Below are 14,658 nucleotides of genomic sequence, written 5' to 3'. Positions count from 1 at the left end.
ATAACTCAAGTGGGACTGCCCTACACCTGACACCCACACTCCTCAATTGCACACTTGCTTTGGTGATGTTATTTTATCAGGTGACACAGCTAATCGTAAAGCTAAAAACGCAAAGCGTCGGCAGTTTGCTAACCCAGACATATATGTTCTTTTAGCCATAAGACAAAGTAAAAAACTAACGCAGGTAGTACAGGAAGCAATACATGTAAAAAAGAATTACCTGGAACAACACCGTTTGTTGCAATGGCGCTCATCGATATGGCTGTTAGCAGAGTCTAGGAAAGAGAACGGACGGGTTGTAAGTAACTGGGTAAACCGAGGCAAGAGAAGACAAACAGGGCAGAAAACCAGCAAGACTGACACCAAGTGAACGGCAAGAACGTGTATGTATTGACCATCATTCACACAACACTGCAAACCCCGAATAAGGAGAACATCGTTGGCCTAAAAATGACATTTTTAAATTCTACCAAAAGGGTTGCCCATAATTGTTCTTTGCCCATCTTCACATTCCCTAAACGTGTCAAGCAGGTACTGCATTCTTGAAAGGTTCGTGCCCAAAAATAGGTAGGATTGGCCATGTTTCAGGTGTATTTATGAGCATAACGATATCGTCACTGGAAATTACATATTACCTTAGCATCACAGGAAATAACATCACGTTACACCAAGATGCTGGTCCAGCTAAAGTGCCAAAGTATGCTGCACACCTCGTGGCAGTGACCAGATTCTCCTATGTAGCCAGAGAAAACCTATTTTATAGACTTTTCTTTTTTGCTTAACAAAGCACGGTCTTCAGAGGTGCTCTCCAAATAAAATCGGATTAAAACAAAAGCTCCCAGAAAGAAATACGTGGCTATATTAAAAGCTCACAATTGCCATACGTGGTCCAAGTTACAAAATGTGCTTCTAGTCTTTTTAGCAGCGTTTTCTTTATAGAACACTTTGTCTGATGTAGAATTAACATATATTCAGATAGATACATTTCATTTCCTAAATGTAATTTCTGTAAACAAATATTGCACTTCTGATCGTTTGAGAAGCTTTTCCTTTACAGTTTAGTTGCTTTTAAATGAAAGTAGGCCGACTTCTACTTCCTAAACATGGTTTCCACAACTTTAACATATTTTCAAAATATATGTATTTGATTCTATTTCCCATGTATATAAAGTAAGGGAAAATGCTGCTTCAAAAGAGGACTGAAAAGATAATTTGTGTTAAGGCAACTGACAAACCAATGGACAATTGAGCCTCCCTTCTTTTAGAAGCAGTTGAAAATTTAGATGCCCACCACAACATATAGCCGAACCATATTTTGGAAAGAAAATAACGCCGATCCATCCTACAAGCCGTTGCAATGTAAACCAAATACTGAAATCAGGCAAAATTCCTGAAAAAGATCGCATGCCTCAGAAATATAATCCAGGAAGCTCGAGATAGCCCATTCTACTTCAAGATCAGATAGAAACAGGATTTTTATTTTTGTTAAATTACATGGGATTTTTATGAAAGTATGCATAGCACCGTGTGGACCTGCCACTAGCATGGCATTGTGCTCACTAACTGCCAACAGAAATTACTAGCAGACTGATATGTTCAGTTGGAGAGATATGTGCCTATAGTATGTGGGAAGAGTTAGGTGAGGACCAAGAGTTCTTGAATATTTGGTGCTATTTAAAATATTTGTTGGAATTCTTTCCATAAAAGTTGAGAGCAAAAATGTCTACTGCAGTTTTTCCATATTTAATACATTTATGATAGATTTTGGAAATCTTTCTTCACATATTTTGGCCTGCAGGACATCATCTTGTTGTTCCCCATTTCCTAAAAGCAGCTCCATCAATGCACATCATTCTTGACCTACAGCACCATTCCTATGCTTGTCCAGAAGCAGAGTGATAAGTAGCTCTGCCAGTGTGCCTCAGTCCTGACCGGCCACAACAAACACCAAGATGATTGAAGGTATGCTTGCATTAATATCCGGTACTGTAGAACGCATGGGATTGAATTCAAACCCCTCAGTTGTTTGCCCACTATGCCACTCCAGTGAATAGCCATATGCAAAACAGTATTGGTCCTTTTCCGGTACAAACAGTCCAGTCCAACTTTTTTGGCCAGATTTAAATTAGACCGAAACACAAGCAACCCCACACCAGTATTGACTTTCTCTGGCCTCCTATGTAAGGTATAGCTTGGGTCCGGTGGCACAGTGAGCATGGCACCCACATCAGGGCATACCCATCACAAGTGGGGATTTCTACTGTAGCGAACAACAAAGTGACTGAATGGGGCCCTGGGCGATCACCAGTGGTCGAGATTAATTTAAGCATTAGTTCCATCATAAGTGAATTTAAGTTCTAATTAACATTAATGATGCCTAAAGTTCTGACTTATAACTGAAAATGCAAGCTAGGCCTATTGGTTTTGCCAATTATCTGCGGAGAGTACACCCTAAGTGCAGTTCGATTTAGATTATGTGGTTGCAATCATAGCCAGATCTGACCATCACTATAACAATTTAAAGTGAAAACTGCATTTAATAAAAATGCCTCATCTGCTAGCATGAAAAGGCCACGTACTGAGTGAAAGATAATATGCATGTCACAGTGACATTTTGACGAAGTGGTTTATTCCGGTTTACGGGCCCACACAAGGAAATGAAAGCCTCCCCCTTCTGCCATCAAACAGGCAATAGACTTTTTATTCCCGTAGAATGTTAAGAAAAAGCACATTCACTTTTGATTTTACCAGCCACTTTACGCAATTATCTCTCTAGCTCCACTGTGTTAGCAAGGCTTTATCGCCCAGTACCAACACAAACATATTTTAAATCCCTTTCACTTACTGTTTAGGAAATAAATACACGTTGCAGCATTTACAATGTTTCCACCTTCAATGCCTCCGACGTGTGCAACGACTTCCATGGATAGAAAATGTATAATGAGATCCTGGACAGTTGCATGCGCCATCTTTATTTATTCCTGTTTCTCAAAGTAAAGGTTAGGGGTCTCTGCTTGAGCATCACTCAAATACCTGTCAATGAACTGTGCAAATATTTCAGAATACATCACCAGTTAGGAAAGCACAAATGAAGCACTTGTTTGGTAAATCTAAAGTGAGATGGAAACAAAGATCTCAAAAGGATCAAACATATCAAGACACTTTACTTATTGAGGCACAAATGATAAATATTTGGTGAAACTAGATTTCCACACATTATGAATTTATCAAGATATGTTAAGCGCTGCAACTCACCTACGAGGGTCTCTAGGCACTGGAGATGCTCGCCGCTTATTGGTGATCTGTGAATTCGAACAACCGGTTTTGAGTCCTTTCCTGAATTGCTGGAGCATTAGGGCGGTCCAGAGGTGTGGGGGAAGGTTGTTCCAGGCTTGGCTACCAAGTATGAGAAGGAGTGTCCTCCGCTGTTGGCTCAGCAGATTCGAGGGTGTCTGTGAGGGAGAGGGAGGTGTATCATAGGTGTCTGGTTGGTTGGTGGAACATCATATGTTCGTTTATGTACGCTGGTCACTCATTGTGCAGGGCTTTGTATGCTTTGGTCAACATCTTGAACTGGCATGTTTCTGGATTAGGAACCAGTGTAGCTTCTTGAGGTTGGGTGTGATGCAGGTCCATATGGGAGGTCAATGATGAGTCTAGCAGCTGAGTTTTGTATTGTTTGCAGTCTATGTAGGAGGCGTGTGGTGATTCCTATGTAGAGTGTGTTCCCGTAGTCCAGCCTGTCGGTGACAAGGGACTGCGTGACGGTTCTTATGGAGTTGACTGTGAGCCACCAGAAGATCTTTGAGAGCATGCGTGTGGCATGGAAGCAGGCAGATGAGACTGTTTACCGGTTTCTTCATGGATAGCTTTCTGGATAGGGGCCACATTCAGCAGCCCACCATGCTTCAGTTTGAGACAGTTGTTCCTCATTCACTCTGTGACATTTATAATACATCTGTGGAAGTTGACTCTGGTGGTGGAGGCATCTTCTGACAGTGAGGATGAGCTAAGTGTCATCATCGTAGGAGAAGTTCAGTCTGTGGAATCAGATGGTGTTGTCAAGGGAGGTCATGTACGTGTTGAAAAGGGTGGGGCTCAGGGATGATCCTTGGGAGACAGGCAGTTGATCTTCTTGGGTTCCAAGATGAACTGTGGGAGAAAAATTCTATGGGTTTGACCGGTGAGGTATGAGGTGATCCATTTCAGGTCGTCTCTCTGGATTCCAATGTGTTGGAGTCTGTTAAACAAGATGTGATGGGAGAGGGTGTTGAAGGCAGCTGACATGTCTATGACGATGACATCTGCTGTTTCGCCGCGGTCAAGGAGGGCTCTGATGTCATAAGTGGCTGAGATTAGGGCTGTCTCAGTGCTGTGGTTGGCTCAAACTCCAGGTTGAGAGGGGTCCAGGAGGTTGTAGGGTTCCAGGTATTTGGGAATTTGCTGGTTGATTGCATTCTCAAGAACCTTTGCTGGAAAGGGAAGCAGAGATATGGGCCGGTAGTTTTATGGTTCTGTTGGGTAGGAAGAAGGTTTCTTCAGGATGGGCCTCACTTCTGTGTATTTCAAGTCCTCGGGTTAGGAGACTGAGGTGATGGAGGCATTCAAGACATTCTTGACTTTGTCACTTATCGCCTTACTCCCGAGGTTGAAGATGGGGTGGGGACAGAGTTCCCTGGGTGGTCCTGAGTGAAATGAGTTCATGATGGAGATCGTGGCATGAGTCATGAGTGGGTCCCAATGGGTGAGCACAAGTTCAGGGTCTGTGTTTGTGGGTGTGAGCAGGCTGATGCTGTTGAATGCAGAAGGTTGAGGTTCGAAGTTTCCATAGATGGTTGAGATATAGTTGTGGAAAATGTCAGCTAGGTTGTGTCACAGTTCTTGAGAGGGAAAGATTTTGTTCCCAGTGGCTGCGGGTTGGAGAACTCCCTCACAGCAGCAAAGAGCTCTTTGCTGTGTTTTGTGCTGGCTACTGTATGGTTTGCTAAGGCTTTCTTCTTGGTTTCTTTCAGGAGGGGGGTGGTACCGGTTTAGTGCTGTCTTGAAGGTGGTGTGGTCCCGGTCTCTTTACTGGCATACCACTTCCTTCCTACTTCCCTACAGTTGTGGTTGGTGGATTTCAAATCTGTGCCAAACAAACTGGCTCTTCTGGTAGGTCCTTTGGATTTGGCTGGTATGGCAGCATCGATTGTGTTGGCACATTATGCGATCCTCTGGGAGAATTTCATTGCAGCCTGATCATGGCTGTTGTGATTGGGAGGTGGGAGTGGAGTGTTGCTCCACTGGTCTTGTGATAACATTCTCCAGTTTCTGTGCATTGAGATGAGTAGCACGGTGCCAGATACGGTAGATCCGGAAATGGTGAAATGGACGCTGCATTGGTTGGCCCTGGTGAGCTGTGAGGGATAAGTGTACTTGACTCTATTGCTGGATGTTAAAATGGGGTCAAGCATGTGTAGTCCTATGTATGTGGGGTTGGTGACAAGTTGCTTCAGGCCGATGTTGCTCATGCTTTCCAGGAAGTCAGTAGTGTTTTTGTCATTGGGGTAGTCGGGGTGTAAGTGGAGATCCCCGAGGAAGATTTAGTGCTCGGAGTCGATAACGATAAGGGCAATGGGTTAGGGATGGCATAGCAGAAGCTGGGGTGTGGTCCAGGTGGTCTGTAGGTGAGGGTGCCTCGAATGGTGCTTTTTCTGTCTATGTGGAGTTGAAAGTTGAAGTGTTCCATTATCTGGGTTGAGTCGTCTGCGGACGTTATGCAGCAGATGAGGTCCATGTAAATTATGGCAGTTCCACCCAGTGTTTTTTTGGTCCCAGTGTGTTATCTAGTAGCAGTCGGGGGTTGCGATGGAGATGTCCGGGCGGTGGCAAGGTTCAGCCAGGTCTCTTTGAGGAAGATGGCTTTCTGGGGTGAAAGCCGAGATTGTATCCCAGATCTCCGCGGTGCGTTTCCCAAGCAAATTTTTGTTCTACACAGTTTTAGTAATATATTTGCAACAGTGTGCTCCAAAATGAACCACCAGCTACATAGTGCACTTTTACCACACTCTTGCAGAATACATTGGCCACATTGGCATGACAGCTGGATTTCTCACAATCGCTGCGACTTCAGTGATGTAAAACTGATGGCAGCAAACCCACTCGGCAAATTGTTCCAGCACCCCTGAGTGCAGCCATTCACCATTGCAAGTAAGAAAAAATTGGGATTTGGGTGCCCTTCTTTACAATGAGATGGCAGAGGGGATAAACCTCCCATTCTATCATCCCCTGAGGCAGACAGAAATGCCTCCTTGTGCCTGGAGGTGAGTTCCAGTGCCAAGTTGGCCCAGCACTCCTCACAATTTCTTTTCTCAATTTCCCCCTGATACTTTGGTTGGCAGTCAGCTCACCAGGGTGATCAGACTGGTGTGTTCAGCACCAATCTGTCTATTCCAATGAGGTCAAAAAAAGCACCAGACCATCAGGGTAAAAATAAGAAACAGAATGGGTTGAGGATCTTTCATGTCTTTGCTCTGCAATGCAGGCCCCATCCTCAGGCAAAAGACAGTATTTCTGCCACCTGAAGGAGTCAGAATCCAAATTTCCTCTAGCTTGCTACTGGAAAAGCTGTAGTAATTGGGCTCTAGGCACAACCCCGCCACCACCCATTTTATTATTTTAAAAAGAAACTAGTAATGACATGCCGTTGGTTTTCGCTGCCCTCGAGATTAAATATATGGTAAATCCTTAAATTTACCCTAGGTGGGGAGTAAGAAAGTTGCCGGTTTAGGGGTGGGATACAGTGGGTTTGCCAGACTATGACCCCCCCCCTTTCATTTTTAAGTCTACCTTTGGTATTTAGTGGAGGGAAAATTCTCAATCTGCCCGCCAAGGGTCGAAACATTGTTTGAGATTTAGGTATTGGAGAGTGTGCCAGCCATCACCCCATTTTTTTAACATACATAAAAATAACCCTGATGTGTAGATATCTTTCTACCCCATCTTTCTACCCCTTGGGGAGGGCAAATTAGGCAATCTGCCCCCTGAGGCTGGGGTCTTTATGAGTGGGGCACACCGGCCAATGTTGTGGCATGCAGGCCTCAACCCCATTTCTTTTGTAAAAATGTAAAAACTTCTGATGTCTAGTGGGCTTTCTGTCTTCACTAGGGAGACAAGATGGGTCTTCCCAATATTCCCTGAGGGTGAACTGTAGGGACCATTAGGTGTGTCGGTACAGCCTGATGCCTGGGCTGGCCCCTCTCCATTTCTCTTCTCATTAATTCCCTGGTGCCTTAAGAGCTTTCTACCCCCCCACCCACCCAAAGTAGGGCTGCCTAGGTCAACCCCCAATGTTTGCCCTGCGGGGGGTAGAAAAACTGTAGGGGCCTTTAGGGGAACTTGTACAACCCAAAATCTGGGCGAGCGGTTACCAACATATATATTTTTTCATTCCTGGCTTCTTAATGAGTGTAAACCCCCAATCGCACTCCCAGGGGTTTATAAAAAGTGGAGTGGCCCGTGGCGGGTCAGAGGAGCGACCGCAACTCCAAAGACTGGTCTCTTTAGTTCCAGGATCTGGAACTTCGTTAAGACTTGCACAGTCTTAATATCTCTCAAGTGGAAAACATATTTGTGTGTCATTTAGAAGACTCTACACAAATCCCTGTCTAAGGAAAAGGAATACATTTCCAGATGAACTTAAAAGATGCTCATGGGGGGGGGGAACAGCTTTTTCAACGCAACCGTTACAACGCATGCAATCACATTGCATGCCGTTGCAATGCAAAACTTTACCCCGACTTTCTGTTGGGGGAGAACTGGAAGTTGGAATAGATTCATTTTCTACTCCAAATCCAGGGTGTGCAACAGTAGGAACGTTTTTGGAGTTAAATCCAACACCTTCTCTACTGTTGCACACAATGGATTTGGAGTAGAAAATTAATCTATTCCAACTTCCAGTTCTCCCCCAACAGAAAGTCGGAGTAAAGTTTTGTGTTGCAACGGCATGCGATGTAATGGCATGCGTTGTAACGTCACATATTCGCTAAGGGGTGTCCTTCCATGTTCGTCGCACGTATCCAGCACAGTAAAAGAACTTCTGCTGTATACTCCTTAGCTCGACTCTATAGCACAGCTAAAAACAATCTATCAAACATTTAAAGGGCCGATGGACCTTGCAGGAGGATATATTTAATTACCTTCCATTGGAATTCAATCACTCATGCTGGTTCTACTACACCACTGCCTTATGCTTTTAAAGGGAACCTATGTATGTATGTGAACAATGAATGATGGGGGATGGCACTTCTGGCATGTCAGCAAAAGATCCCCATTGCATTCTGGTAAATATGATTTATAATATTTCCATTAATACCGGAGTAAGAGAGTGTAAATCATCAGCTGGTGCAGCCAGTGCTTGCATTTCAGGGAATTCCTGAATAATGTTTCTAGGGGATTGCCTTTTTGGCAGAAGTAGCAGAAATGCTGCTTTTATATCACCAGGCCAGTACCACTCCAATTAGCAAGTGCATCCCATGGTCACATAATCCACAGTGACCCCTCCCAGCCTCTCACTGCAGCAGGTTGCTGAAATTGTATTCCCCGCAGGCCCCATTATGGAATAGTATTTTACTGCAGAGGACGGATCTTCGAACGTTGCCTAAGCTGGTCCTGAGAAAGCAGATATACCAGAAATTCTCTTTATGGCATAGAGCCATCTAGAACGTTTGCCTTAAACAATTTGAAGTATATTTTGACCAAAAAGAAATGGTTACATTTGATGGCCTTGTGCTTAAAATATGTTTCTTAGCATTTGGCATGGATTTGGATCAACATCACCCACATTTCTTCCTGCCCCTACAACGCCAAGCAATGTTTCCTATCAAAGGCATTATGCTTGGTACCCTTGTGCGTTAGGCCTGCTTTACACTGCTTGGCCTGTGACTCCTTAAGCTGCTATTGGAGCCAGACAATCTGACTGTTAGGGTACAGACTCCCATTAAATCCATGGCACATGGTTGTTAGGACTAGGGCTCTCAATGGGCCTAGGTCACCTTACAATAGCTATTCACTCCTAATCAAACAGAACATTTACCTGAATGCCCAGGAGTAATGTCCTAAAGGCAGACGGGTTAAGGGTGGTGCTATGGCCAACAACTCTGCCTAACTACATCCAGACTACCAGGAAAGCAGCTGTTCACCACAAGAGAGGATAGCTATGACTGGGCTCTATGGGATTAACATACCCCATACACATGTTCAAAACCATCAAAGGAGGATGATTAGGCACTAGTGGCCCAGCACCCAGGGTACAGCCCAACTGATGGGATCTAAGTGATTGTCACTCCTGGCTATAGGGTTCCAGAAACCCATCACTGTGTTCTAGAGCCTCGTCACTCTGTGCACAGCCCATCAACTAGACAGATAGCTATCCTAGGTACAAAACCTTCAATTCCACAAGAAGATGCCAGAATCCCATGGACATCAATTTGCTGTTTAGACAGATGGGAGCCCAACCACGAGAGTAAGGACTGCAGATCTATTCTTTCGGAGGGTCGTCCTGGGCTTAAACTGATGTACTCTGTTCTATAGGATAATTCCACACATCAATTAACTACCTTATACCTCATCGTAAACGGGGTAGGCGCATAATGTATGAAAGGTCCTGTGAAACCTTTCTGGCATCTGTTGGGCAGAGATACAGGCTGTACCATGCACCATAACTTACTACTCAATACTAACCAGATAGGTCTGAGAAAACTGAAGACGTCTGCCAAGTATTTCTGGTCAACAGAGCACTGTAACATAATCAACCCTGCAGGTCCCTGATAGTCGCGTATAGTGCTTAATTTGTAACATAATAAGTGTTGGTGCCCAATATTCTGCTCAAAAGACAGATGCAGTTGCTATTAAATGTCCCTGCGGGGAGACAAGGGATTCATAGTCCAAACCCCACCTCATGCCGCTTTAATCCACTACCAGATGCTCCCTGCACCTTTGCCTCATTCTTGCAGGCCCCTGCTTTCGCTCTTGTTGACGTTTTTACATCTTTGCTTCCTTCTTTCCCATTTATGTGTTTGTCCCCCTCTTGATCCCGTGCAGTCGTCCGGGCAGATCTCAGATTCCCACATACACCTCATCCACATTTGTTACCTACCACAGATTTATAAGTTCATACAGTGAACATCCAGCCACAACTAGCATGTGAAATGGGTTGAAAATCTACAAACACAAAAAAGGACCTTCAGAGCCAATTGATAATGCCAGCATACCACATCTACAAAAATACACGACTATATCACACACTTCCTCATCCACCATATAGTGCCTTGTCTAATATTTGGATAACCACAAGCTTGACCATCAAGAATGACATGAAAACTTTTCCTGGTAAGGCTCAAAGCACAGACAAAACACTTCCAACCACACACCAACATCATAACTTGCGATCTGAATAGATAAGTTCTTTAGCGACCGCATATGGGTAGTAAGTGCTGTACAAATACTAGAATACAATGAACACATATGAAAGTAATGCTGTTTCTTTCTACAGTTTTACATCTTCAGTTTGCATGCTATCTCAAATGTGTCATGACTGTCTGCCTTATTCGCGATTATATTTCTGCAAATTGCCCATACCTCATTTGATAGATCAACATTTCTTTGAAACAATATCCTTACAACCTAATACTTAATCTCCTGTAGCATAACAATTCACATACTTCCCCAGTAATAGTCACATTCAACGACTATTCATTTACTCTTCTGCAAAGAAAACTGTAGTAAATGCGTATAAAGGTTTATTAGAGAATACAAGATTAATCCCAATAACAACTTGATTAACTACTAACCTTGGGTTCTTGAGTCACGCTACCCACCCCAAAGTGATTCAGGAATAGTAAGCACAATATGAATGCAATCATAATAACACACAATAAAAAATGCCTTTTATTAACCTTAGTGCCTCATTGTCTGTTTTCTAGGTTGGTGAGTGTTGTCGAATAAGTGATTGTGTCCTTAGATCGACTGAAAATTGCAGACATAAGTTTGTGAAGGTTATGTTTTTAAAAGTCTTTTATGCATCATTAGTTTCTATATAGAATTGCTTCAAAAACCCTTGCATTTAGCATTGCAAGAACTGTGTTGGAATCCAAGAAACCTTCTGTTTCCAGTCATATGGCTTATGAATGGCATTGCTACCCCATACCGAGATATCTCACCCTGCCCATGAGTCGTTGGGAAAGGAGCCTCCTATTCCCCTTGAAGGCTGGGACAGTCAAATGTGCATTGTGTTTTCCTATGGGTTATCACTCAAAGCTTGATTCACTACACTGCCCATGTGACGGGGTGAGTGGTCAATCAACCCAGCATTTCTGGTTTTTCTTCAAATCTTACATGAAATATATTAAATGGCTTCTTCTACCATGCTTTACTAAGAGTAGGCTAATTAGTTTGGCCTCTGCCTATTCATATATGCTTGCCTTAGAAAACGAAGAGTTGGTCTTTCACCTAAGCACATTTCTAAGAATTGCCACTAGGGCATGCAAGTCAATGCTTATGGATTGAGTTTTAACAATGTACAGACAGTTCCTAATTAACTAATGGATTGGTTTATAGACTAGCGACTTATTTATGATTAATTTATATCTTAAATTGCCATCTAAAAATCTCATGTTACTGTGTTTATACAACTGTAATTCTTGCTATTATATATTGCTAATTTTTTAACCATTGTTGTACTTTTATGGATACATTGTTTATCCGAATAAAGTTTGTGAACTGAACTGAACCTTGCATTTGCACAATGCACCTCTCCCCTCAATGTTACAATTTACTTCTCATAAGCTTCTGCTCAGCTTTTCCTCTGGATCTCTAAATGCTCTACTGTACCCAAATACACACAAACACACCCTAATATCTGAAAATAAGGATGCCTTGCTTCAGCCACCACTACCCAGACTGCACAGATGCTCATGCGATAGGTCCATAATCCCTAATCTCACGCAGGGGCTTTGGGGGCAATCCGGCATCTCAGTCACATACTAGTGAGACACACTCCTGCGTTACCAACCCTTTCTTCACGAGTGAAGCAACAAATGTCAGTCGTGGTTTTAGATTCTGAGGTAGCATTGATCCATTTTTAATACGGATATTCAGTTTGCAGAAATGACAGGGGGTCTCAGAACAATGCATATGATCTAACAAAATAGAGTTTTTCTGGCGGGAAAACTCACACAGCAGCAGCAGATTAAGACAATCAGGAAGGACTGCAGGACTCCCGCTGTCCCCACGATCCATGTCAAACGAAGGAAGAGAATAACGCCGAAGATATTCTGAAGACAGGGAAGGTACACTCCCATCAGGGTGCCCATGCTGGGTGACTGAAAGGAAAAAAAAACACATTAAAGACAACCATGCAATATCTACTGAAATACAGAAGCATTTTCAAAACAGTTGCCTCAATCATCCACAGTCGAACATATAGAAGTCAACTTTGGGAAAGGCAGCCTAACACACCCACCAAATAGATAAATCTCCAACACGGTGAATGCCTACATTGACGAACAGTAGTTTTGATTGAACTAACTACACAAGTCAAAACAATATCAAACTTAGGCTTGAATTTCGGTACCCCACAAAAAAGGACTTGACATTAGATTAAAAATACAAGTGAGAGGCCTAATTTGATAAAACAGAATAATCACCTACTTCTACTGTGACTGGAGCATGCAAATGGAAGGAAAGTGTTTAATTCAACAGAGGATTGCTTGTTGTTAATTTGTGTTTTTATAATGTGCAGCAGATTGCAATAAAGGACAGCTTCAAGGAAACCGTTCAATAATAACAAACAAAAACGAAATAGAATACATGAAATAGCGGTAAAACATAATACACCAAATGCATACGAAAAGTCACAATATTAATAATATATTTTACAGTTACCAGGAGGAGCAGCCAGGATAATCAGCTTCGTTTACAAGAAGATACTTTTCAAATATTTTTAGAGCGTTTCATTCCTGTGTGTGGCATAACATCCTCCAGACATTTCAGAAGATCGATACAAAGTTTGGTACCTGCTGACATAGACCTCGAATCATCAAAATGCCAGTTGCAGAGAAAGTGAAATTGTGTGCTGTTTGAGTGCCCACAACCTTCAGGACACCATAATAAGTCTGATTACCTGAGTAAAAAGTAGCTATAATAAGTCAATATGAATAAAGCAACTAAAATATCTAAAGCAGATGAAAAATCATTTGATCATTTATTTATTAATCAAATACCAACTAGGGTGCTGCCATGAGTTGCCATGGTGCAACCTTAAAAATAATTATGCAGCTATGCTATTCCAGTTACACAGCCACAGTAGGCCAGGCCCAATCAATGTAATCTTGGAGCACAGTCATTGCATGCCTAAGCACAGCCATTATATTCCCAAGTTCATCTTCAAAAGCGCAATTTCTGCTTCAATCACCAAGGCACAATAATCAAAACAACCAAACGCAACTATTATTTGCCAGTGTATAGATAACGTATGCCCAGGTACACCAATCATGCACCTATACACGAATCATTCACTCTGAATAAAGCTGGCAATTAAGACCCTCGTTTGAGGCAAGGGTTCAATTAAAGCTTGCATATATGACCCATAGAGCACTGCATTTAAACACTACTCAGTACCTGGCAAATAAGCTTGAACTGCCGGGTGGCTCCCGTTCCTCAAGGAGCTCCAGTAGTTTGCTGCTCAAGCTTAAGAAATTAAAAAAAATGAAAACCTACCATCGTACATTCTCAGGTATTGCCCCGAGAATCTGGAAATCCCTTCCTTCAGAAACTAGACTGATTCCTTCAACACTTGCCTTCAAAAGGGAAGTCAAAGCTTAACTGATGAGCACAGCGCTGAGCTAGAAGCTTTTCTCTTTTTGTCTCCTATCCTATTCAGTTGATTAATTTGCGTCTTGACAATTGTATGGCCCCCAATGCCGGTCTCTATTATGTCATTTTGTACTTGATGTTATTTCTATATATCATTGCTTTTCTCCAAGAATTATCTACCTATGTTTACCGCAGCTCATATGTAAAGCGCTCCGATACCCACTATGGTCATGTTCGCGCTATATAATACGTTTAAAATAAATAATTAAATGAGTGGTCTGCAATTAAGGAATGAGAATATTTCACTTCGTTAATGGGTCCTAGGGTATCGGTGTTGCTGTGGGGTTTAAAAATTGATCCACTATAGCCCATAATGAAATCAGAAAGAACTCGCAGGAATGTGTGTTCTCAAACCTACATGCCCAGTAGACTGATGCAAAAGAGATTTGTACAGACTTTATTGGGCATCCTCAAAAATGGAGAGAAAAGACTAAATATAAATACAAAGGAAATATATGGGAAGTGTGGTAAAGAAAAGGGAAGTCTTGACATGTTTCACAAACACTTATTGAAACTTCCAATAGCATAAAAAAGCAAATTATGTTCAATTATATTTCTATGCTCCATGTGCAGATTTCTCCAATTAAGATGTGAGTTCAAAAAGCTGTCAAAGCAGTAAGGTAACTAATCCTGTGTAATTGTAAAGAACATCATGCAAATATAATTAAACAAACTAACAAATATGGAAAGGATAACCTTAAGGTCCAGAAACAGGCTGTATTGCTTTTAAAGTCTATGGGCAAGCAT

General features: G+C 42.4%; 1 protein-coding gene across 1 annotated transcript in view; it reads right to left on the bottom strand.

Moving 5' to 3' along the window:
- Window positions 1–14,658, bottom strand: part of SLC12A4 (solute carrier family 12 member 4) — a 546,284-nt gene that overhangs the window by 286,366 nt on the left and 245,260 nt on the right. Inside the window, exons 4-5 of the mRNA XM_078670770.1 lie at window positions 12,213–12,359; window positions 221–275 (exon numbers count right to left, since the gene is read on the bottom strand). Of these exons, the coding sequence (XP_078526896.1) occupies window positions 221–275; window positions 12,213–12,359 (202 nt within the window). The remainder of the gene's footprint in view (window positions 1–220; window positions 276–12,212; window positions 12,360–14,658) is intronic.

Source organism: Lissotriton helveticus, chromosome 12 (assembly GCF_964261635.1).
Source record: "Lissotriton helveticus chromosome 12, aLisHel1.1, whole genome shotgun sequence".
Lineage (NCBI taxonomy): Eukaryota > Metazoa > Chordata > Amphibia > Caudata > Salamandridae > Lissotriton > Lissotriton helveticus.
Note: the sequence above shows the minus strand (reverse complement) of the source record. Positions and strands in the feature narration are given on the sequence as shown.